Source organism: Mustela nivalis, assembly GCF_964662115.1.
Source record: "Mustela nivalis genome assembly, chromosome: 3".
Classification (NCBI taxonomy): Eukaryota; Metazoa; Chordata; class Mammalia; order Carnivora; family Mustelidae; genus Mustela; species Mustela nivalis.
Genome location: NC_139022.1, coordinates 110,189,325 through 110,211,944, shown reverse-complemented (window position 1 = coordinate 110,211,944; position 22,620 = coordinate 110,189,325). Strand labels below are relative to the sequence as shown.

Genomic DNA, 22,620 nt, shown 5'->3' with positions numbered 1-22,620 from the left:
AGAAAGGTCTCAAGTACACAACCTAATCCTACACCTAACAGAGCTGGAAAAAGAACAGCAAAGAATGCCTAAACCCAGCAGGAGAGCAATAATAAAGATCAGAGCAGAAATCAATGAAATAGAAACCAAAAGAACCATAGAATAAATAAACAAAAGTAGGAGCTGGTTCTTTGAAATAATTAATAAGATTGATAAACCCTTGACCAGACTTATCAAAAAGAAAAGAGAAAAGACCCAAATAAATAAAATCATGATGAAAGAGGAGCGATCACAACCAACACCAAAGAAATACAAACAATTACAAGAACATATTATGAGCAACAATACACCAGCAAATTTGACAATATGGAAGAAATGGATGCATTCCTAGAGATGTAAAAACAACCAAAACTGAACCAGGAAGAAATTGAAAACCTGGACAAAACCATAACCAGTATGGAGATTGAAGCATTCATCCCAAATCTCCCAACAAACAAGAGCCCAGGGCCAGACAGCTTCCCAGGGGAATTATACAAAACACTTAGAGAAGAATTAATATCTATTCTCCTGAAACTGTTCCAAAAAATAGAAATGGAAGGAAAACTCCCAAACTCATTTTAGGAGGCCAGTATTCCCTTGATCCCCAAACCAGACAAAGACCCCACAAAAAAGAGAATTACAGACCAATATTCCTGAAGAGACACAAGCAAAAATTCTCCCCAAAATACTAGCCAATAGGATCCAACAGTACATTAACAGTACATTATTCACCACAACCAAGTGGGATTTATTCCTGGGCTACAAAGTTGGTTCAACATCCACAAATCAATGTGATACAATACATTAATAAAAGAAAGCACAGGAACCATATGATACTCTTAATAGATGCAGAAAAAGCATCTGACAAAGTACAGCATTTTTTTTTTTTGATCAAAACTCTTCAGTGTAGGCATAGAGGATACACATATCACTCAATATCATCAAAGCCATCTATGAAAAACCCACAGCAAATATCATTCTCAATGGGGAAAAATGGAGAGCTTTCCCCCTAAGGTCAAGAACACAGCAGGGATGTCCAAAATCATCACGGGTGTTCAACATAGTGCTAGAAGTTGTAGCCTCAGCAATCAGACAACAAAGAAATAAAAGGCATCTGAATCAGCAAGGAAGAAGTCAAACTCTCACTCTCTGCAGATGATATACTTTACGTGGAAACCCAAAAGACTTCACCCCAATACTGCTAGAACTCATACAGGAATTCAGTAAAATGTCAGGATATAAAATAAATGCTCAGAAAGCAGTTGAATTTCTAGACACCAACAAGGTAGAAGGAAGAGAAATTAAGGAGTTGATACCATTTACAACTGTACCCAACACTATAAAATGTACCCAACACTATAAGATACATGGGAATAAATATAACCAAGGAGGCAAAGAATCTGTACTCAGAAAACTATAAAGTACTCATGAAAGAAACTGAGGAAGACACAAAGAAATGGAAAAACATTCCATGCTCATGGACTAGAAGAACAAATATTGTGAAAATGTCTACGCTACTTAGAGCAATCTATACATTCAGTGCAATCCCTGTCAAAATACCATCAACTTCTTTCACAGAGCTGGAACAAATAATCCTAAAATTTGTATGGAACCAAAAAAGACCCTAGGAGGAATATTGAAAAAGAAAACCAAAGTTGGTGGCATCCCAATTCCAGACTTCAAACTCTGTTACAAAGCTGTCATCATCAAGACTGTATGGTACTGGCACAAAAACAGACATATAGATCAACAGAACACAACAGAGAGCCCTATCTCTGTCAACTATCTGGTCAACTATCTTTTGGCAAAGCGGGAAAGAATGTCCAATGGAAAAAAGAAAAAAGACAGTCTCTTCAACAAATGGTGTTGGAAAAATTGGACAGCCACATGCAGAAGAATGAAACTGACTTTTTCCTTATACCACACCCAAGAATAGACTCAGAATGGATTAAAGACCTCAATGTGAGACAGGAACCCATCAAAATCCTTGAGGAGAACACAGGCAGCAACCTCTTCAATGTCAACCACAGCAACTTCTTTCTAGAAACATCACCAAAGGCAGGGGAAGCAAGGGCAAAAAGGAACTGTTGGGACCTCATCAAGATCATAAGCTTTTGCACAGCCAAGGAAATAGTCAACAAAACCAAAAGACAACTGACAGAATGGGAGAAGGCATCTTAATAAAAAAAATGAAGACCATGGGTGAGCAAGGTGTCTCCACTCACCACAGATCTCTGACCTTTCTTATTTGGGCCATCTGTGGGGGGGAGGTCCCTGAAGAAAGTAAAGATTGTTGGGAGAATCTTTCCTTTTACTCCTAGCTCTGGGCCTAGAAAATAATTATCATTTTTCAGTGGAAATGAGGGTTCTTACCTATCCATATATTTTACTCTACATATGTCCAAAATGGCTTCCAATTATCTTATGTAATGACACCTGGATATTCCACTCAACACACACCTTTTGGGAAGGTGGAAGATGGATTCCTCATGAAGCAGGCCACTACATTTCTCCAAAGGTATCTGGACACTCCTATTACCTGATAAGGCAAAGTGTCCCCATACTTTAGGAGAGAGATTTTCCTTGGGAGCAGAGTAGAACACATTGATGCTTAGGTAGAAGGAGATACAATTGTTAATCCCAGAAAATGAGCAAGATTTCTAGTGATCTGTGCTTGGGAAGCCTGAGGACTAAGGAAAAACTCCATTGCCTCATTGTGAGAAGTAGACTGTGCAACTCCTGTCAGAACTCCTTAGGAGGCTACTAGTTGTCTGATTAGCTCAGTCTGAGTTTCTAATCTTTCCTCTGGTTCATCTATAGGGCAAAGCTAGGGGGCTGAAGAGAAAGTGGAAAAATCAGCAAAGGGCATGAACCCACCTTGAAAATATCCCAGAGTTGTTTCTCTAAGAAAAACTCAGAGGCAACCTGTGACAAAGTGCACAGAGAATCAACAAGAACACAATGTGAGTAATTTACCAGTTTCTCTATTGGTGTTTCTGGGGAAGAGTTCCAGGGTGTGGCAGAAGAGTCTAGTTGCAGCTCAGGCCACTGGGATGGAGGATGTAAATAGGGCTCTAGCTAAGGCATATCTAGAAGGCTTCTTAGAACAGGGACGTTGATATCCCTTCTCTGATTATATTGTTCAAAGTGGAAAGGAATAATAATTTATCTAGGCAAATTCCCTACACCATCAATTTGGAAGAGACAAGAATGGGGTTCAAGTAGAATAGGTAGTAGTGTTTTGGTCAGGAGGGTGTTATTCAAGGGCACAGAGCTAGAACTGGGGGGTTGAGGAGCACTGGACTAGTGGGGAGTTGGAGAAGGTGGTAGAGCATTCTGAGTTCTACAGTGTGGGTGGCCATGACCTGGAAGTTAATCAACTTGGGCTCTTGCTAGATCACCCTTTTTTTTTTTTATACAAGACTGCCTAACACACATAAAGTAGATTTAAAGAAGGTGAGGGAAGAATCAATGGAGAAGCAGAAGGGAATGAATCAGTCAAAAAAGAATGGAACTGACAGATAAATTGAAGGCTGGCTGTATGTATATATGTGTGTGTATATCTATCTATCTATCTATATATCAATAAGAGACTAATCTCTGGAAAGATTGATCAATTAAAAAAACAGAACACGGGGCGCCTGGGTGGCTCAGTGGGTTAAGCCGCTGCCTTCGGCTCAGGTCATGATCTCAGGGTCCTGGGATCAAGTCCCGCATCGGGCTCTCTGCTCAGCAGGGAGCCTGCTTCCCTCTCTCTCTCTGCCTGCCTCTCCATCTACTTGTGATTTCTCTCTGTCAAATAAATACATAAAATCTTAAAAAAAACAGACACAGGGAATTAAAAAATATGAAAATACTATATTCAATTATAGGTAATAAATATGAAAATCCTAATGAAATGGATCACTTAAAAGGAAATCATAATGATAAAAACTCTCAACAAAGTGGGTCTAGGAGGAACATACCACAACATAATAAAGGCCATATATGACAAACCCATAGCAAACATCACACTCAATGGTGAAAAGTTGCGAGCTTTTCCTCTAAGGTCAGTAACAAGACAAGAACGCCCACTCTTGCCACTTTTATGCAACACAGTACTGGAAGTTCTAGCCACAGCAATTAGGCAAGAAAAAGAAATACAATGCAGCCAAATTGGAAAGAAAAGAGTAAAACTGTCTCTATTTGCAAATGACATGATACTATATATGGATAACTCTAGACTGCACCAAAAACCTACTAGAACTGATAAATGTTTACAGTAAACTCAAAGCATACAAAATCAACAAACAAATTGGCTCAATTTCCATATACTATAAGCTATTAGAAAGAGAAATTAAGAAAATAATCCCACTTATGATTCCATCAAAAAAGAATAAAATGGGGGCACATGGGTGGCTCAGTGGGTTACGCCTCTGCCTTCGGCTCAGGTCATGATCTCAGGGTGCTGGGATCAAGCCACGCATCAGGCTCCCTGCTCAGCGGGGAGCCTGCTTCCCTTCCTCTCTCTCTCTGCCTGCCTCTCTGCCTACTTGTGATCTCTGTCTGTCCAATAAATAAATAAAATCTTAAAAAAAAGAATAAAATACCTAGGAATAAACTTAACCAAGGAGGTGAAAGATTTGTACTCTGAAAACTCTAAGCATCTCATGAAAGAAACTGAAGGAGACACAAATAAATGGAAAGATTCTGTGCTCATGGACTGGGAGAATTAATATTGTTAAAATACCCATACTACTGTAAGAAATCTACAGATTCACTGCAATCCCCAACAAAATGCCAAAGGCATTTTTTTTGCATAATTAGAACAAAGAATCCTAAAATCTGTACGGACCACAAAAGACATAGACAAAGCAATCTTGGGAAAGAAGAAGAAAACTGAAGGTTTCACACTCCCTGATTTCAAACTATGCTATAAAACTATATTAACCAAAATAGTGTGGTACTGGCACAAGAAAGAACACACAAATCAATGGGATAAAACAGAAAGCCCAGGAAAAAACTCACATATATAATGGTCAATATATCTATGATAAAGAAAGCAAGAGTATACAGTGGGGGAAAAGTGAGTCTCCTCTATACTGTTGGGAAAACTGAACAGCTACATGCAAAAATTAAATTAAAATTGGCTTAAAGACTTGAGTATAATACCTAAGACCAAAAAATTTCTAGAAGAAAACATATGTGGTAAGTTCTCTGACATCAGGCTTAGTGATCTGTTTTTGGACCTATCTCTTCAGACAACAGCAGCAAAAGCCAATATAAATGGGGCTACATCAAACTAGAAAGCTTTTGCACAGCAAAGGGAATGATCAACAAATGAAAAGGCAACTTACTGAATGGGAGAATGGTTTTTCAAATCTTATGTCTGCTAAGGAGTTAGTATCCAAAGTAAGTTTAAAGCACCTACACAACTTAACACAAAAAATACACAAATAACCCAATGAAGAAATGGACAGAGGACTTGAATAGACGTTCTTACCAAGACAACATAGAGATCCAAAAGGGATATGAAAATGTTCTCTTCATCACTCATCATCAGGGAAAGGCAAAACAGAACCACATTGAGATCTCACTTCACACCTGTCCAGATTGGCTAATATCAAAAAGACAATAACAAGCATGGGTGAGACTGTAGAAGAAAGAGAACCCTTGTAAACTGTTGGTATGAATATCCATTGATGCAGCCACTGTGAAGAAGAGTGTGGGGGTTCGTCAAAAAGTTGAAAGTTACTGTATGAGCTAGCAATTCACTTCTGGGCATTTATCTGAAGAAAACAAAAACCCCAATCTGAACACATGAATGCATACTGATGTTCACTACAGCATTAGTTACAAGAGCCAGCATATGAAGCAATCTAAGAAGAATGGAATCATAGAGGAATGGATAAAGATGATAAACACACACACACACACACACACACACACACACACACACACACAGAGTAAAATATTACTCAGCCATAAAAAAGAATGAAATATTACCGTTTGTGACATCATTGCAGAACCTACACTAAATAAAGTAAGAGTGAAATCTGACAAAGACACATATTGTATGATTTCACTTATACATGGAATCTAAAAAAACAAAACAAATGAACAAACAAAGCAAAAACAGATTCATAGATACAGGAAAAACACTGCTCATTACCAGAGGGTGGAGGGGTTGTGGAGTGGGCAGAAGAGGGGATGGAGATGAAGAGGTAGAAACTTCCATTTATAAAACAAGTCACTGGGATGAAATTTATAGCATAGGGAATATAATCAATAATATTGTAACAACCGTGCCTAGTGACAGATGGTAACAATTTATCATTGGCATCATTTCATAATGTACAAAAATGCTGAATTATTATGATGCACACCTGAAACTAATAGGATACTATATGTTGATAATACTTCAACAAGAAAAAAAAGGAAACTTAAAAGTATGGAGAAGAATTAATCAGGAAGAGAATACTTGAAAATTTTTCAAGTGCTACTTACAGTTATGCAAGATGAATGAGTCCTAGAGATCTTTTGCATATCATGAGTTCTATAGTCAAAAATACTGTACTATACATTAAAAAATCCATTAAGAGTGGGAGATCTCATGTGACATGTTTTTATCGCAAACAAAAACAAAACATAGGAACACAAGGAAACTTTTGGAGGTGATAGATATGTGTATTACCTGGATTGTGGCGATATATCAGGGGTATGTCCCATGTATATGAGTCCCAGTATACAAACTGTATGCATTAAGTATTTTTTTTTTGTAAATCAATTACACCCCAATAAAGCTGTTAAAAATAGTGCTCCTAGGAGGGGCAGGAGCAAGACAGCAGAGGAATAGCAGATCTAAATTTCATCTGGTGCCAGGAATTCAGCTAGATAGTTTTCAAACCATTCTGAACACCTATGAACTCAACAGGAGATCGAACAAAATAGCATCGGCGATTCTATGAACAGAAAAGCGACCACTTTCTGGAAGTTAAGACATGTGGAAAAGTGAATCTGAGTTGATATACAGGAAGATAGGCTGTAGGGGAAAGGTCTGGCTCCTGGCAAGTGATAGAGCTGAGAAGCACGGGTTCAGAACTTTTAGAAGTTTGCTCCGCTGAGGGACATTGCTCCAGAGGCTAAGGGGGGTTGGTGCCCATGCAGGGACAGTGTGGTCTCAGGACCTGTTCGGTCACAGAAAGGCCAGGGGTGTCTGAGTGTGGCAGAGCCCCCAGGTATTGGAGTTGGGAAATGGAATGCAGAGACAGAGCTGAAGAGTGACCTCTCAGCTTGGCATTGCCATGAACAATGATCCACAGCATAGTTGGGCCCCTGCTTGAAGAACAGGGACCCAACAGGCAGATCTGGGGAGACTCGCCCCTTCCTCCTCCAGTAGGAGTGGTATGGGAGTGCTGCAGGAATCGGCTGGGTTTGGAGACTCCAAATGGGTCCATGCCCCAGATATAGAAATGCATGGTCACAGGCTGGGTGAGCTCAGAGTGTGGTCAGAGACCAGAGAGACAGGAGGGATTGACTGCTTTTCTCTGAAGGCACACTGAGGAGTGGGGCTCCAAGCTCTTGGCTCCTCTGGGTCAGAGATTGAGAGGCCACCGTCTTCATACCTGTCCTCTAAAGCTCTATGGAAAGCGCTCAAGGAACAAAAGCTCCCAAGACCAAAACTGCACAGGTTACTTAGCCCGGCCCCTGGCAAGGGTGGTGCAATTTTGCCTTGGGCAAAGATGTTTGAGAACCTGCAATAGGCTCCTCCCTGAGAGATCAGCAAGAACATCCAGCCAAGACCAAGTTCACTGATCCAAGAGAACTGTTAAACTCCAGAGCTATGGGAATACAGCACATAGAATTCATAGCTTTCCCCCATGATTCTTTAGTCTTTGAAAGTTAATTTTTAAAATTTTTACTTTTTTCTTTTTCTATTTTTTAATTGTTCTTCATTCCTATTTTAACCAACATCTTATGAATTCCTTTTTTAAAATCTTTTTTTAATTTTCATTTTTACATCATAGTCCATCCCTTTGTTGTATTTAACCTTATTTTTTATATATATAAATTTTTCTTTCTTTGAAATTTTGGGATACAGTTTCTTCTAATAGACCAAAGTACATCCAAATTCTAGTATGTGGCTCTGTTCTATTCCCCATCCTGATCATATTCCTTTTTATTTCTTTTTTTTCCCTTTCTTTTCACCCTGGTTTCTGGTCTCTTTTGATTTGTTTAGTATGTATTTTTCTGTGGTTGTTGTAAATTTTTTTAGAATTTCCTTCTCTCATTCATCTATTCTTCTCTGGACAAAATGACAAAATGGAAAAACTCACCTCCAAAAAAAGAAAAAGAGGCAGTACCAATAGCCAGGGACCTAATCAATATGGACATTAGTAAGATGTTAGAACCAGAGTTTAGAATGATGATAAAGCTACTAGCTGGGCATGAAAAAAGCATAGAAGATAATAGAGAATCCCTTTCTGGAGAAATAAAAGAACTAAAGTCTAACCAAGTCAAAATAAAAAAGGCAATTAATGAGGTACAATAAAAATGAAGGCTCTTACTGTTAGGATAAATGAGACAGAAGAGAAAATTAATGATATAGAAGACCAAATGACAGAGAATAAAGAAGCTGAGGAAAAGAGAGATAAGCAACTACTGGACCACAAGGGGAGAATGTGAGAGATAAGTGATACCATGAGACAAAAGAATATTAGAATAATTGGGATTCCAGAAAAAGTAGAAAGAGAGAGAGAGGAAGAAGGTATATTGGAACAAATTATAGCAGAGAATTTCCCTAATTTGGGGAAGGAATCAGGCATTAACATCCAGGAGGCAAAGAGAATGCCCCTCAAAAATCTATAAAAATAGGTCATACCCTGTCATCAAATAGTAAAACTTACAAGTCTCAGAGACAAAGGGAAAATCCTGAAAGCAGATCGGGACAAGAAGTCTGTAATCTACAATGGTATGAATATTAGATTGGCAGAAGACCTATCAACAGAGATTTGGCATAATATATTTGGTATAATATATTCAGAGCACTAAATGAGCAAACAATGCAGCCAAGAATATTATATCCAGCTAGACTGTAATTGAAAATAGGAGGAGAGAGAAAAAGCTTCCAGGACAAACAAAAAATTAAAAGAACCTGCAAACACCAAATAAGCCCTACAGGAAATATTGAAAAGGGTCCTCTAAGCAAAGAGAGAGCCTACAAGTAACATAGACTAGAAAGGAATAGAGACAATATACAGTAACAGTCACCTTACAGGCAATACAATGACACTAAATTCTTATCTTTTAAGAGTTACCCTGAATGTAAATGGGCTAAATGCCCCAATCAAAAGACCCATGATATCAGAATGGATAAAAAACCAAAACCCATCAATATTCTGTCTACAAGAAACTCATTTTAGACCCAAAGACACCTCCAGATATAAAGTGAAGGGGTGGAAAACCATTTACCATGCTAATGAACATCAAAAGAAAGCTGGGGTGGCAATCCTTATTTCAGGCAAATTAGATTTTTTTTTTTTTTAAGATTTTATTTATTCATTTGACAGAGAGAGATCACAGTAGACAGAGAGGCAGGCAGAGAGAGAGAGGGAAGCAGGCTCCCTGCTGAGCAGAGAGCCCGATGCGGGACTCGATCCCAGGACCCTGAGATCATGACTCGAGCCGAAGGCAGCGGCCCAATCCACTGAGCCACCCAGGCACCCGCAAATTAGATTTTCAACCAAAGGCCATAATAAGAGATGGGGAAGGACACTATATCATACTCAAAGGGTCTGTCCAACAAGAAGATCTAACAATTTTAAATATCTATGCCCCTAACATGGGAGCAGCCAACTATATAAACCAATTAATAACAAAATCAAAGGAACACATAGACAATAATACAATAATAGTAGGGGACTTTAATACCCCTCTCAGTGAAATGGACAAGTCATCTAAGCAAAAGATCAACAAGACAATAAAGGCTTTAAATGACACACTGGACCAGATGGACATCACATATTTATTCCGAACATTCAAATCAACAGAACACACATTCTTCTCTAGTGCACCTGGACATTCTCTAGAATAGATCACATCCTGGTTCACAAATCAGGTCTCAACCGATACCAAAAGACTGGGATCATTCCCTGCATGTTTTCAGACCACAATGACCTGAAGGTAGAATTCAATCACAAGAGGAAAGTTGGAAACAACTCAAATACATGGAGGCTAATGAGCATCCTACTAAAGAATGAGTGGGTCAACCAGGAAATTAAAGGAGAATTTAAAAAATTCATGGAAACAAATGAAAATGAAAACACAACTGTTCAAAACCTTTGAGATGCAGCAAAGGTGGTTCTAGGAGGAAAGAATATAGCAATAAGTCTCAAGAAACAAGAAAGTTCTCAAGTATACCACCCAACCCTATACCTAAAGCAGCTGAAGAAAGAACATCAAAGAAACCCTAAACCCAGCCGGAGAACAGAAATAATAAAGATTAGAGCAGAAATCAATGAAATATAAACAAAATATATATAAACAAACAAAAAAACATAGAACAATCAATGAAACTAAAAAATGGTTGTTTGACAGAATTACTAAGATTGATAAACCCCTGGCCAGACTTATCAAAAAGAAGAGAGAAAGGACCCAAATATATAAACCCATGATGAAAGAGGAGAGATCACAACCAACACCAAAGAAATACAATTATAAGAACATATTATGAGAAAACAATACACCAGCAAATTAGAATATCTGGAAGAAATGGATACACTCCTAGAGACATAAAAACTACCAAAACTGAACCAGGAAGAAATAGAAAACCTGGACAGAACCATAACCAGTACGGAGATTGAAGCATTCATCCAACAAACAAGAGCCCTGGGCCAGAGAGCTTCCCAGGGGAATTCTATAAAACACTTAGAGAAGAATTAATATCTATTCTCCTGAAACTGTTCCAAAAAATAGAAATGGAAGGAAAACTCCCAAACTCATTTTAGGAGGCCAGTATTCCCTTGATTCCCAAACCAGACAAAGACCCCACAAAAAGGAGAATTACAGACCAATATTCCTGAAGAGACACAAGCAAAAATTCTCCCCAAAATACTAGCCAATAGGATCCAACAGTACATTAAAGGGATTATTCACCACGACCAAGTAGGACTTATTCCTGGGCTATAAGGTTAGTTCGACATCCACAAATCAATCAATGTGATACAATACATTAATAAAAGAAAGCACAGGAACCAAATGACACTCTTAATAGATGCAGAAAAAGCATTTGACAATGTACAGCATCCTTTCTTGATCAAAACTCTTCATAGTGTAGGCATAGAGGATACACATATCACTCATTTTCATCAAAGCCATCTATGAAAAACCCACAGCGAATATCATTCTCAATGGAGGAAAAACAGAGCTTTTCCATTAAGGTCAGGAAAAATGGAGAGCTTTTCCACTAAGGTCAGGAACACTAAGGATGTCCACTATCATCATGTCTGTTCAACATAGTTCTAGATGTGCTAGCCTCAGCAATCAGACAACAAAAAGAAATAAAAGCAACTGAATCAGCAAAGAAGTCAAACTCTTACCCTTTCCAGATGATATGATACTTTGTGTGGAAAACCCAAAAGACTCCACCCCAACGCTGCTAGAAATCATACAGGAATTCTGTAAAGTGTCAGGATGTAAAATCAGTGTCCAGAAAGTAGTTGCATTTCTATACACCAACACTAAGATGGAAAAAAGAGTAATTAAAGACTCAGTCCCATTTACAACTGTACCCCAAACCATAAGACACCTAGGAATAAATCTAACCAAAGATGCAAAGAATCTGTACTCAGAAAACTATAGAATACTCATGAAAGAAATAAAGGAAGACACAAAGAAATGGAAAAATGTGCCATGCTCATGGATTGGAAGAACAAATACTATGAAAATATCTATGCTACCTAGAGCAATCTACATGTTTAATGCAATCCCTATCAAAATACCATCAACTTCTTTCACAGAGCTGGAACAAATAATCCTAAAATCTGCATGGAACCAGAAAAGCCCCTGAATAGCTAGAGGAATATTGAAGAAGAAAGCAAAAGCTGGTGGCATTACAATTCCAGACTTCAAGCTCTGTTACAAAGCTGTCATCATCAAGACAGTATGGTACTGGCACAAAAACAGACACAAAGATCAGTGGAACAGAATAGAGAGCCCCAAAATAGACCCTCAACTGTGTGGTCAACTAATCTTCAACAAATCAGGAAAGAATGTTTAATGGAAAAAAGACAGTCTCTTCAACAAATGGTGTTGGGAAAATTGGACAGCCACATGATGAAGAATGAAACTGGACCATTTCCTTATACCACACACAAAAATAGACTCAAATGGATGAAAGACCTCAATGTGAGAAAGGAACCCATCAAAATTCTAGAGGAGAACACAGGCCGCAACCTTTTCAATGTCAACCACAGCAACTTCTTCCTAGAAACATCGCCAAAGGCAGAGGAAGCAAGGGCAAAAATGAACTGTTGGAATTTCATCAAGATCAAAAGCTTGTTCGCAGCCAAGGAAACAGTCAACAAAACCAAAAGACAACTGACAGAATGGGAGAAGGCATTTGCAAATAACATTTCAGCTAAAGGGTTAATATCCAAAATCTATAAAGAACTTATCAAACTCAACCCTCAAAGAACAAATAATCCAATCAAGAAATGGGCAGAGGACAGAAGACATTTCTGCAAAGAAGACCTCCAGATGGCCAACAGACACATGAAAAAGTATTCTACATCCCTCGGCATCAGGGAAATACAAATCAAAACCACAATGAGATACCACTTCACACCAATCAGAATGGCTAAAATTAACATTTCAGGAAATGACAGGCATTGACAAGGATGCAGAGAAAGAGGAACCCTCCTACACTATTGGTGGGAGTGCAACCTGGTACAGCCACTCTGGAAAACAGTATGGAGGTTCCTCAAAAAGTTGAAAATAGAGTTACCCTATGACCCAGGAAATCACTACCAACTATTTACCCCAAAGCTACAAATGTAGTGATCTGATGGGGCAGGTGCACCCGAATGTTTATAGCAGCAATGTCCACAATAGCCAAACTATGGAAAGAGCCCAGATGTCCATCAACAGATGAATGGATAAAGAGGTGGAATGTATATGCATGTATGTATGTACACACACACACACACACACACACACACACACACACACACACAAATATTATGCAGCCATAAATACCCCTGAAATCTTGCCATTTGCAATGATGTGGATGGAACTAGAGGGTATTATGCTAAGCACAATAAGTCAATAGAGAAAGACAATTATTGTATGATCTCACTGATACAAGGAATAAGAGAAATAAGACAGAGGAGCATAGGGGAAGGAAGGGAAAAATGAAATAAGATGAAACCAGAGAGGGTGACAATCCATAAGAGACTCTTAATCTCAGGAAACAAACTGAGGGTTGCTGGAGTTGAGGGGGTGGGGAGGGATAGGGTGGCTGGGTGATGGACATTGGGAGGGTATGTGCTATGGTGAGCACTGTGAATTGTGTAAGACTGATGATTCAGAGACCTGTACTCCTGGAACAAATAATTATATGTTAATAAAAAATTGCTACTAACCCATAAGCACCGTGAGTAGTTTCATAGGAGGGTATTTTGTATATTTAAGGAATCGATAATTCCTAGAGCATAAGACAGAGAAGATGTTGCAAATTTTCTAAACTGGGCACCACAACCTGTCAAAGAGAGTACAAAAAAAGAGGACTCAGACCTAATTCACTTTGACTGGATATACCAAAATCCCAAGTGACATATTAGTAAATCAAGACTAGCCTGGTGTTAAAAGAGCACACCGTGACCAAGCATAACATGTTTCAATGGCTAACTATCAGGAAATCTGTAATTAATCACCTCCAAAATCCAAAGCAGTCAAAAAAGAAAAATCATTTGATTCTCTTGCTAGACACTGAAAGGGCTTTTGAAAAAAAAAATTCAGAATCAATTTCTTAGAGGAAAAAACCTCAATAAAATAGGAACAGAATGATATTTGTTTCCAACAGTGAGGAATATCTCCATAAAAAGAAGAAATAGCACCATTCTTTATGGAATTGTGAAACATTAAGTCAGAAAAAAAAAGTAAAAGAGAAAGAAGGCAGTATCAGACTCTTAACACGATTCAAGGTGTGATTGTCGATTGAAGGCAAAAAATGAGAAGTATTAAAAGGATGTAGAAAAATGATATTTTACCTTGTTACGCTCTAGATAATGAGCCCCAAAGTAGTAAGTTTCAATAAGTGAGTGCAGAGAGGGGTCCCAGCACCAAAACCTAGAAAACTAATAGCTTACTTCCTGGCAGCAATCAAACAGAAATCACTCTGGACCTAAATGAAAAAAATCTAAAATCTCACTGAGGACATAAAAAAAAGACTTCAATAATTGGAGAGTCATATTCTGGGAATGGAAGATTTACTGCAGTTAAGAAGAGAGATAGTCCAAATTGAGCCATACATTTAATCTAATTGCAATGAAAATCAGTCGGTGGGGGCTCGACCCAGAAGTTACCCAGAAGAAAAAAATGTGCCAGGACAGCTGAGGAAATTTTAAAAGGCGAGGTGATGATGGGCACGGTTTCCTACCAGATATTACAAAATATGACAGTAGCAAATGTGCAAAGCAGGGGTGGGGGAGGTTAGGGCCAGGGGAGGGCTGAAGGAATCCCCCAACTCTGAGTCAGGCACCATACTAATGGCGTGGATTGGTTTTAGCAAGCTCTGTCAATTCATTATGTGCAGCCAACATTTATTAAATACCACCAAAGTGCCAGGCATTATGGGCAGAGCAGGGAATACAGGCAGAACAGCCCTGATCCTGGTGGAGCTTGCTGTCTGGGGGAAGGTGGTTCAACAGTGAACTCCAGGTGCGATGAGCATCATTACTAGAGGGGGGGCTGTTGGTGCCTGGGGACAGGGTGGGGGAAGAATTGCCAGAAGAGAGCAGGATCCACTCTCCACCTCACAAGATAAGTACTGAGCTACTTTACTTAAACTTTGTCTGTTGAACTGGGGAATCTAAACCCATGGTTTGTGGACTGACCTCTTCAGTGAGGTGGCCAGTGGTCAGCACCAGCCTTGAAGACTGTCCTTTGCCTCAACCCTGACCTTTGATAGAATCTGTGGACCCATGAAGTTTTCAAACTAGACTGTGTTTCTGCATCCCCTCGGGGGCTTGTTAAAACGGCACTGGTGCCCACTCTACAATGTCCGATCCCGGAGGTCTGGGCTGGGGCTGGAGGATCCGCTTCTAGTTATCAGCCTTCGGGTGAGCCCTGGACTTAGTTCTGACTTGCAGTCTCTCAAAGACCAATTCAGGGCTAACTTTGAACTGAAATGTTCAGCCGAACGAAATGAAACTGGACTGAAAGTCAAGGATGTGGAATGAGTCATTCACTTAAAAATACAGGTCTGCGGACAAAGACACTTCCCCCAGGTGGGGTTGCTCACAGTGCGAGGCCCCTCTGCTGGCTGTTAGGTTTCCATGAGCCACTGTCCTCCTGGGGGCTGAGATTACTCCTCCTCTGACTTCCGTCCCTCGATCTGCCAGACTATCGAGGGGGTCTCAGGCCTGTTCCATCTGTCAGAGCCCCCTCTTCCCCATCTTGCCCTGACTCCACAAATGGGGACTGTGAGGACACACTTCTCCTCATGTCCTCGATTCAGGGTCACATCAGTCTTCATTAGATGCCTGTGCCTCTGGGGTGTACCTTATCCCCCAGACCTTCAGCCATGAGCAAAATGTCCAATATCCTCAAATTCTAGTATGAACTTTTTTTCACCTTCTTACCCAAATGGAAGCCTGGAGACACTGCTTCTCCTGCAGCCTCTTCAGGGGGTGGGGCTCTCTCCCTCACCTCCCCCTGGAGTGGACTGCCAGGCGGGGCAGGTGCTCTCCTCCTGCCACCCGCTCTAGGACATTCCCTGTACTTCTCTCCTCCTCCTGCGCCCCTTTCCCTCTTCCTAATGAGCATTCCTAATGAGCCTATAGAAAACTCATTCCTAATGAGCCTATAGAAAACTTTTAATTTCCATCTTAAAAAACTCCCAAACTTCTCTTTCCCCCAAATTCTCTCCCCAGTGCTGCCCCATTTTCCTCCTTGGAAGCACCCTGAAGAGTTGCTCGTATTTGGGGGCTCGAATTTCTCTCCCCCGTTGCCTCCTGGGTCAGTTCCAGGCAGAGGTCCCCACTGCCCCATGGAAATGGCTCTTCTCCAGCGATTCCCACCTCCTACCCTATGCCAAACCTGACTCGATGCCCAGTTCTCTGACCCCATCCTCCCTGAGCTGTCTGCAGCACTGGGCACAGCTGACCACTCCTCTTTGGTCCAACTTGTCCCTTCAACTTCATACTTGGAATCCCAACTGGCTTCACAGCACCTGGCATTTACTATGTCTGCATGAGCTTCTGAGCTTTCTTCCCCGAATCTACTCATCTATTCCCCTCTTATCTCAAAAAATGGTCATTCTGTCCTCTGGGAGCTCAGGCCAAAAGCCTTCTGAAGGATTGGTGACCTTCCCACCAAGTTGAAAGAAATGTCAACTTCTCAGTAAGGCCTTCTCTTGCCATCCCCTCTACCATTTCTATCTTGTATCTGACTTTCCTGGTTCCTTTGTTTTTTAACTTTCCTCCTTCGTACTCCTCACCCTTAGACCTGCTCCGTGAGGATGGAGGTTTCGGTCTGCTCACTGCTGGGTTTCCAGAGCATGGCCTGGGAGGGGCCTGTAAGAGAAACTCAGTATGTGTCTGGTCAAAGCAGGTTACACGGACCCCTGACGGAAGAGGTGGGCAGGAAAGGAGAGGAGAGAATTCTCAGCCAAGGAACTGTCAGCACAAATTCATGGGCTGGAGTATTTGGGGATAGGTGGGGGCCAAGACACAAGGCTAGCAGGAACAAGCCTGCATGTATGTGACTGTGAACATGGGGCTGTGGGCTGGAGGGGCCACGAGGCTGGTGCCCCCCCACCTGCTGTGGACCCGTGGCTCAGGCTTCCCATCCTGTCTGTCCTGAGAAACTGGCATGGAGGAGACCACGGGGGCCCAGCCAGGCCATCAGCGATCGAAGGGATGTTGCACCCAGTCCTGGCCCTCCTGGGTCTTCCTGGCTTCAGGCCCTGCACAAAGGGAACCCATGACATGGAAGGAGACCCACGAGGCACCAAGGAGCTCCACTGAGAAGCCCGTCATGCCCTGACCTGACCACCTGCTAACTGGGAGACTGGCCCGACAAGGTTTAAAAAACAAAAACCAAAAAACACAAAAAACAACCAAAGCATTATTCCTTCAGTGCGGTGGGATTGCACTTACTGCCCTGAGAACCCAGGTGTCCTCATACGTGAGGAGAGATCCACACATGCTGCCGAGGTGTGGTCCAGGCCCCAGGCTCTGAGGGAACACCTGCTTCCTTTGGGCAGAAGCTGTGACTCCTAACTCCTAGCAGAGCCAGAGCTCAGGATGCAGTCTCCCGTAGGGACAGGTGAGCCCGAGAAAAACTGGGGGGTCAGGGAGGGGTCAAAGACCCCGGGAGCCCTGGTTCCCACCGGGTTGGGGCCCAGTCAGGAAAAGCTTGGTATTCTCACTGTGAGAGACTGAGGGGCTGGAGTGCAGGCACAGCTTCCTGCTGGCAACAAAGACGCACCTGTTTTCCTCTGGCCTGCATCTCCCCTCTCCTTTTGTATTAATTCACACACGAAAAATCATTTGAAATTAATATATTCTGGATAAACACATTCATTTTCTTTTAAATTTGCAAAACCCTCCAGTGAAAACATTTGAATATGTAACAGAAAGGCCCATTTTCTTTGGGAAACATGGATCATTTCCAAGGTGAAAGGCAGCATAAATAGGTCCTAAGTAAGAGACACATTCACAAAAGGACCAAGCTAGAGTCATCAACAGATTTGAGAGAGGATTATTGTGTTTTGGGAATGAATCGTTACTTGTCGGAACTGTGGGGAGTTGGAGGGGTTTGTATTTTAATGGATTAATCATTTATGTCTCAAGTTCTTGCTCTTTCCTAGGAGGGCAATATGGGAGGTTTGCATGAAGTTATAAATCATGTCAGCGTTTGGATCTCATCTCTGAGAGGCCTGGTCTGTGAGGAAATTACACTAATAATTTGAGTGAAGGAGTTGTCTGGAAGGGCTCCCTTTAGCCAGCCAGGTCAATGCAGAGTTGGGGATGGAAAACCCCCAGAAGACGGGGGTCTGGCCTATATATGGGGTCTGGCCCCTGCTGCCAAGGAGTGGGGCAGCTCCAGAAAGAAGTCAGTATTTTATTTTTGGCTTGGCGAGTTTCACTGGGTCTTGATTTTCCCATCTGTATAACGGGTTGCATGCTCTCTGAGGGGCCACTCTTCAGAGCATCTATGTCCACCAACTACAGTTTCATGTGGCTTGAGACAACCAAAATCTCTCCCATATCTGTCCCACCCTGAACTGGGAACTCTGTCTGCATCAGGGATTTCCAAGCACTGGAGGAATATCAGATCTCATCAGGCCTTTAAGGCAGGAGGTACTACTGTTCTTCCCATTTTAAAGGTGAGCTTACTTGCCTTCCTTGTATGTCAAGGAAACACCAGCACAAGCCCTTGAACCCAGGCGCCTCTGGCTCAGGGTTCATGTCTTGACTCTGTGCGACAGGGGCTGCTAGCTGGGGTCTGCACGGGGCTTAGGATGGAGAAGTCCTAGTAAGGCTTGGAGCCTTCCGAGAAGCAGGTACTGGGCAGGGCCCTCTTCCCGCCCTTTCTCATCATCCCCCCACCCCCAGCCCCTTCCCTCTGGTTGAGAAGCTCTGTGAAGGAATAGACACAGAACATCACTCCCTGACTGGGTGTCCCAGGCGCCGCCTCAGCTCAGTAAGCAACAGGCCATCTGCCTGGCCAAGGGGGAACCAAACCAGATCTCCAACAGCTGTGCTGGGCAACCACACTGGGTTTTACCTGGGCAGCTTAGGGACAGCTTTCATGGTTTTCAATCATGCTTGGCATGAATGGCAAAAGGGAACAAATCCCCCAGAGGAATCAGCTGCTGCTTTCTCTCCCCTTCCTCAGGGCACTCCTAGGCTAGGCAGCCTTCCTTCTGTCCTGAGCATCAGAAGTGTCTTCTCAGCCTTCTCAGGCTCTGCCTGACAGCCTCTGGCACCAAGCAGCAGCCTAACAAAGCTCCCCGAGCCTAACGCCACTGAGGGACTTCCACAACACCCAGGCCCTCCTGGGACCTGTCCTCCAGAGCACATAGCCCACAGCAGCACAACATTGCTGCTGAATGACCACACCCGCATCCAACATCCGGATTCTCCAACAGCAATAACACAATGCCTGGGTAAGGATGGGTACAGCAGGGCAGGGCAGGTGTGGGGAGTCTGAGCTTTGGAGTCAAGAGCAGCTTTGCAGCTCCTAACTGCAGGGTTGGGTGCTGGGATCCCTGGTGACCTCATCTGTTAAACAGGGATGGCACGCAGTAAGTACTCACACGGTATCATAATCATCTCTTTCATATCCTATTTTCAGCATCTTCCCATACAGATAAGACATTTGCCCCCTTCTGTCCAACACAGCAAGCTTACAATACTCAGAAAGCCTTGCTTCTACTTCCCAGGTCAACCGACAGTGCCCTTGTGTCCTTGGGAGGCAACTCTGGGCCTACGTTAGCACTGTGCTCCCGTGAGGAAGCTGGTTAGGGGACCCACATGTTTCCCCCAAGTGTCTGGGAATCAGCCCAGCCCAGGACTGCATGGGCTACTGAAGCTAGGGCTACCCAAGCTGCCCCGCCTGCCTGTCACGGGAGCCAAGAATCAGGGGCCAATTTAATGACAAAGGAAACTGACCACAAAGCACAAATGTCCTAACATGGTCCCTCTGACTGCTGATGGTGCTTCCGCGCCAAGAGAGGCTTTCCATCTGTCTGCAGTTAGGAAATCAAGTGGCCTCTTTTGATTCTCAGCAGGAAGTTTTGCTGTGTGTAGACTCTTCTGGGCCAAAAGCAGTCTCTTCAGTGGAGACTAGGTCTGTAGGGGCCTTCGGGTGGGGGCGGCGGGTGGTTAGGGCGGGTGTGAATGGGGTTTTCCAATGCCAGCTGCGAAGCCCATTTCCCTCCTGGTGGGGAGGGCTCTCTTCTCTCCCTGAAACTGAGCCATCCCTCATGGTGCTCCTGGGTCTGGGCCTTGTTCTTGTATTCAGCTCTGGGAGTGACACATAGGCTCATCCCCATCAGGACCTCAGTCTCAGAATTCTGAGGGATCATGGGGCAGCATGGATTTGGCACTTAGTCTATGAAGGCATCTGAGACCCCAGAGTCTCTCGCAGAGGCCCGAGTATAGGCTCTTACCTGTGAGGTACTCAGGTTCCTCGGCAGGTGGTTCCCTTCCCCTCCTCAGGGAGTTGTTTGGAGGAAATAAATGGGGCAAAGCTCAAGCCATCTCCCTGCGCCCCCTATTCTTGGGAAGTGGCGGCAGGAGGCCAAGGGCAGAATGAACAGTCTGTGAATATGGTTTATTTCCCTTCTCCAGGCTTGTCTGAGGACACGATGGACCTGGGGCAAACTGCAGGGAGCTGCCTCCCAAACAAACCGTCACCCACATGGTACCATGCAGAGCACCACTTGCCAGTTTCAGACAGAAGAGCCAGCTTCCTGCCACAGAGCTCCAGCTCTGCCCTGAGCAGACCATGCTGAGCTGCCTGTACTTAGGACTGACCTTGGAATCTGGTCTGGGTGAACTCCCTCAGGGGCTGTTGTAACTAGGAACTCCTGGGTTATTTCTGGAGAAATCTGGTGACTTCATCATAGGCCTGGATTCAGATCAGCAAGCCCAGCTACAAAGCCCCAAACAATTCAGTACGTCCCCAGTCAAGACAAATACTAGGATATGGGTTAGGCAGGTCTGGCTATAAAAATCCCTCAAATATCCTGTAGGGTAAATGTAGACGCCGGCTGAGTGCACCACCCTGTTGTCCTTAAATGGCTTGTTACCCTGGTTCTAGAGGAAAGTGAAATTGAGCCTCATTATGTAATCATTTTTAACACCTTGCTTTTTTTCTCTCAGAGCAGAAGCCCTGAGCACCAGCTGGTACAAAAGATCTAGGGCTGACTAGAAGTTTCCACACCAACACATGAACACCCTGCTAAGGACGAGGAGTGAAGACCGGCTAGGTCTGGCTGGACACTGCTAACTTCTGTGGGGTGCAGGTCTGCCAAAACCCGGGGACGCCTTGTCTGTTCTGATGGCCAGAGGGGCCAGGCTGGACGGGCCAGCAGTGCGACACAGACGTCAAAGCACAGTGCTGGGTCTAGGAAGACACCCAGCCGCGGTGTGACTGCAGACAAGTGACCGTACCTAGAGATTTAGCCATAATGGGTTAGACCATACTGACTGGGAAAGCCTATGGGATGTGTTAGCACAGGGAGTGGCCAGGGCGAGTGCTCAGAAATCGCTGGCTGTTTTAGCTTGTTGTTGGCGTCCTCAAGAGGGGTTAATAATTCCATTTCTAGGAGTCCTGGCAACACGGGGGTCTGTGAGAAGCAACGAAAACCTCCCGCGTTTGCTCAGGTTCTGTCTTGGCTGGGCCCCGGCTGTGGATTTGCTGAGTCCCTCCAGGAGGGAGATGGGAACCAGTCCCCAGTGGAGGAAGTCATGTCTCTCCATGGACAAGTGACACAGGTGCACGCCCCTGGAACAGCAGTGTTGTGTTTTAGACAGTGTCCACTACTCCCTGGATCCCAGAGCCCGGCTGCCGGCCATCACCATGGGAAGGCAGGGCATCTTCTACAGGGGTCTGCGGGAGCCTCAGCTGCTGAGTGTGATCAGCCCGAGGGACTCGCCCCTGGCATCACCATCACCTCCTCAGGGGAGGCTTCCAGTGGAAGCTGACAGACAAACTTGTTGGCCAACTCTGCCCTTTCTCCACTGCTCCCCTTTACTTATGAGACAGGTGGGCTATCTTAGACTCGGACACATCTTTAAGAATACATGAGTGGGGCAGGTTGCCATGAGCAGCATTTGGGGAGCACTTAGAGGGGATGACATGCATGGAGCCATTTACTAACCATTCACCTGCAGGACGTGGGTCTGGAAGAGCTCCTCGTGGCCGGAGGCGTGGCACGTGTAGTTGCCCATGTGGACGGTGGTCACCTTGGTGATGTAGAGGGAGTTGTCCTCTCCGAAGTCCTGCACAGGGTGAGGAAGACAACCAGGTTGGCCTCCCTAGTGAGTAGGCTGGGAAGGAGAGCCCAGGCTCCTGCTTTTCTAGGAAAACACAAATGCTGTGGCTAAACCCAGGCGTTTGGCCAGAGCTGCCGGCAGGGCCAGGCTGGCCAGGGTAGCAGGAACGCCTTCTCTCTTCCATATTATTGGCCTGAACCTTGTTTATCCAATTAAGGCCTGATTCACACTCTCTGTGAGGCTGGGCTGAAACACCTTCCCACTCATTCCTCTTGTTTTCCATGAACTGGGCTCCCTCCTACTACTAATCCTCAGCCTGCCTGGCTGGTTTCCTGGGGGCTCTTGTCCACCTGCTGAGCAGCTCTGCGAGTTTTTCTTATAAAACTCAACCCCC

General features: G+C 43.5%; 1 protein-coding gene across 1 annotated transcript in view; it reads right to left on the bottom strand.

Annotated features, from left to right (window-relative positions):
* The window catches only part of FSTL4 (follistatin like 4), a 404,300-nt gene that overhangs the window by 31,598 nt on the left and 350,082 nt on the right, over positions 1 to 22,620 (bottom strand). Inside the window, exon 8 of the mRNA XM_082725661.1 lies at positions 22,112 to 22,232. Within this exon, the coding sequence (XP_082581787.1) occupies positions 22,112 to 22,232 (121 nt within the window). The remainder of the gene's footprint in view (positions 1 to 22,111; positions 22,233 to 22,620) is intronic.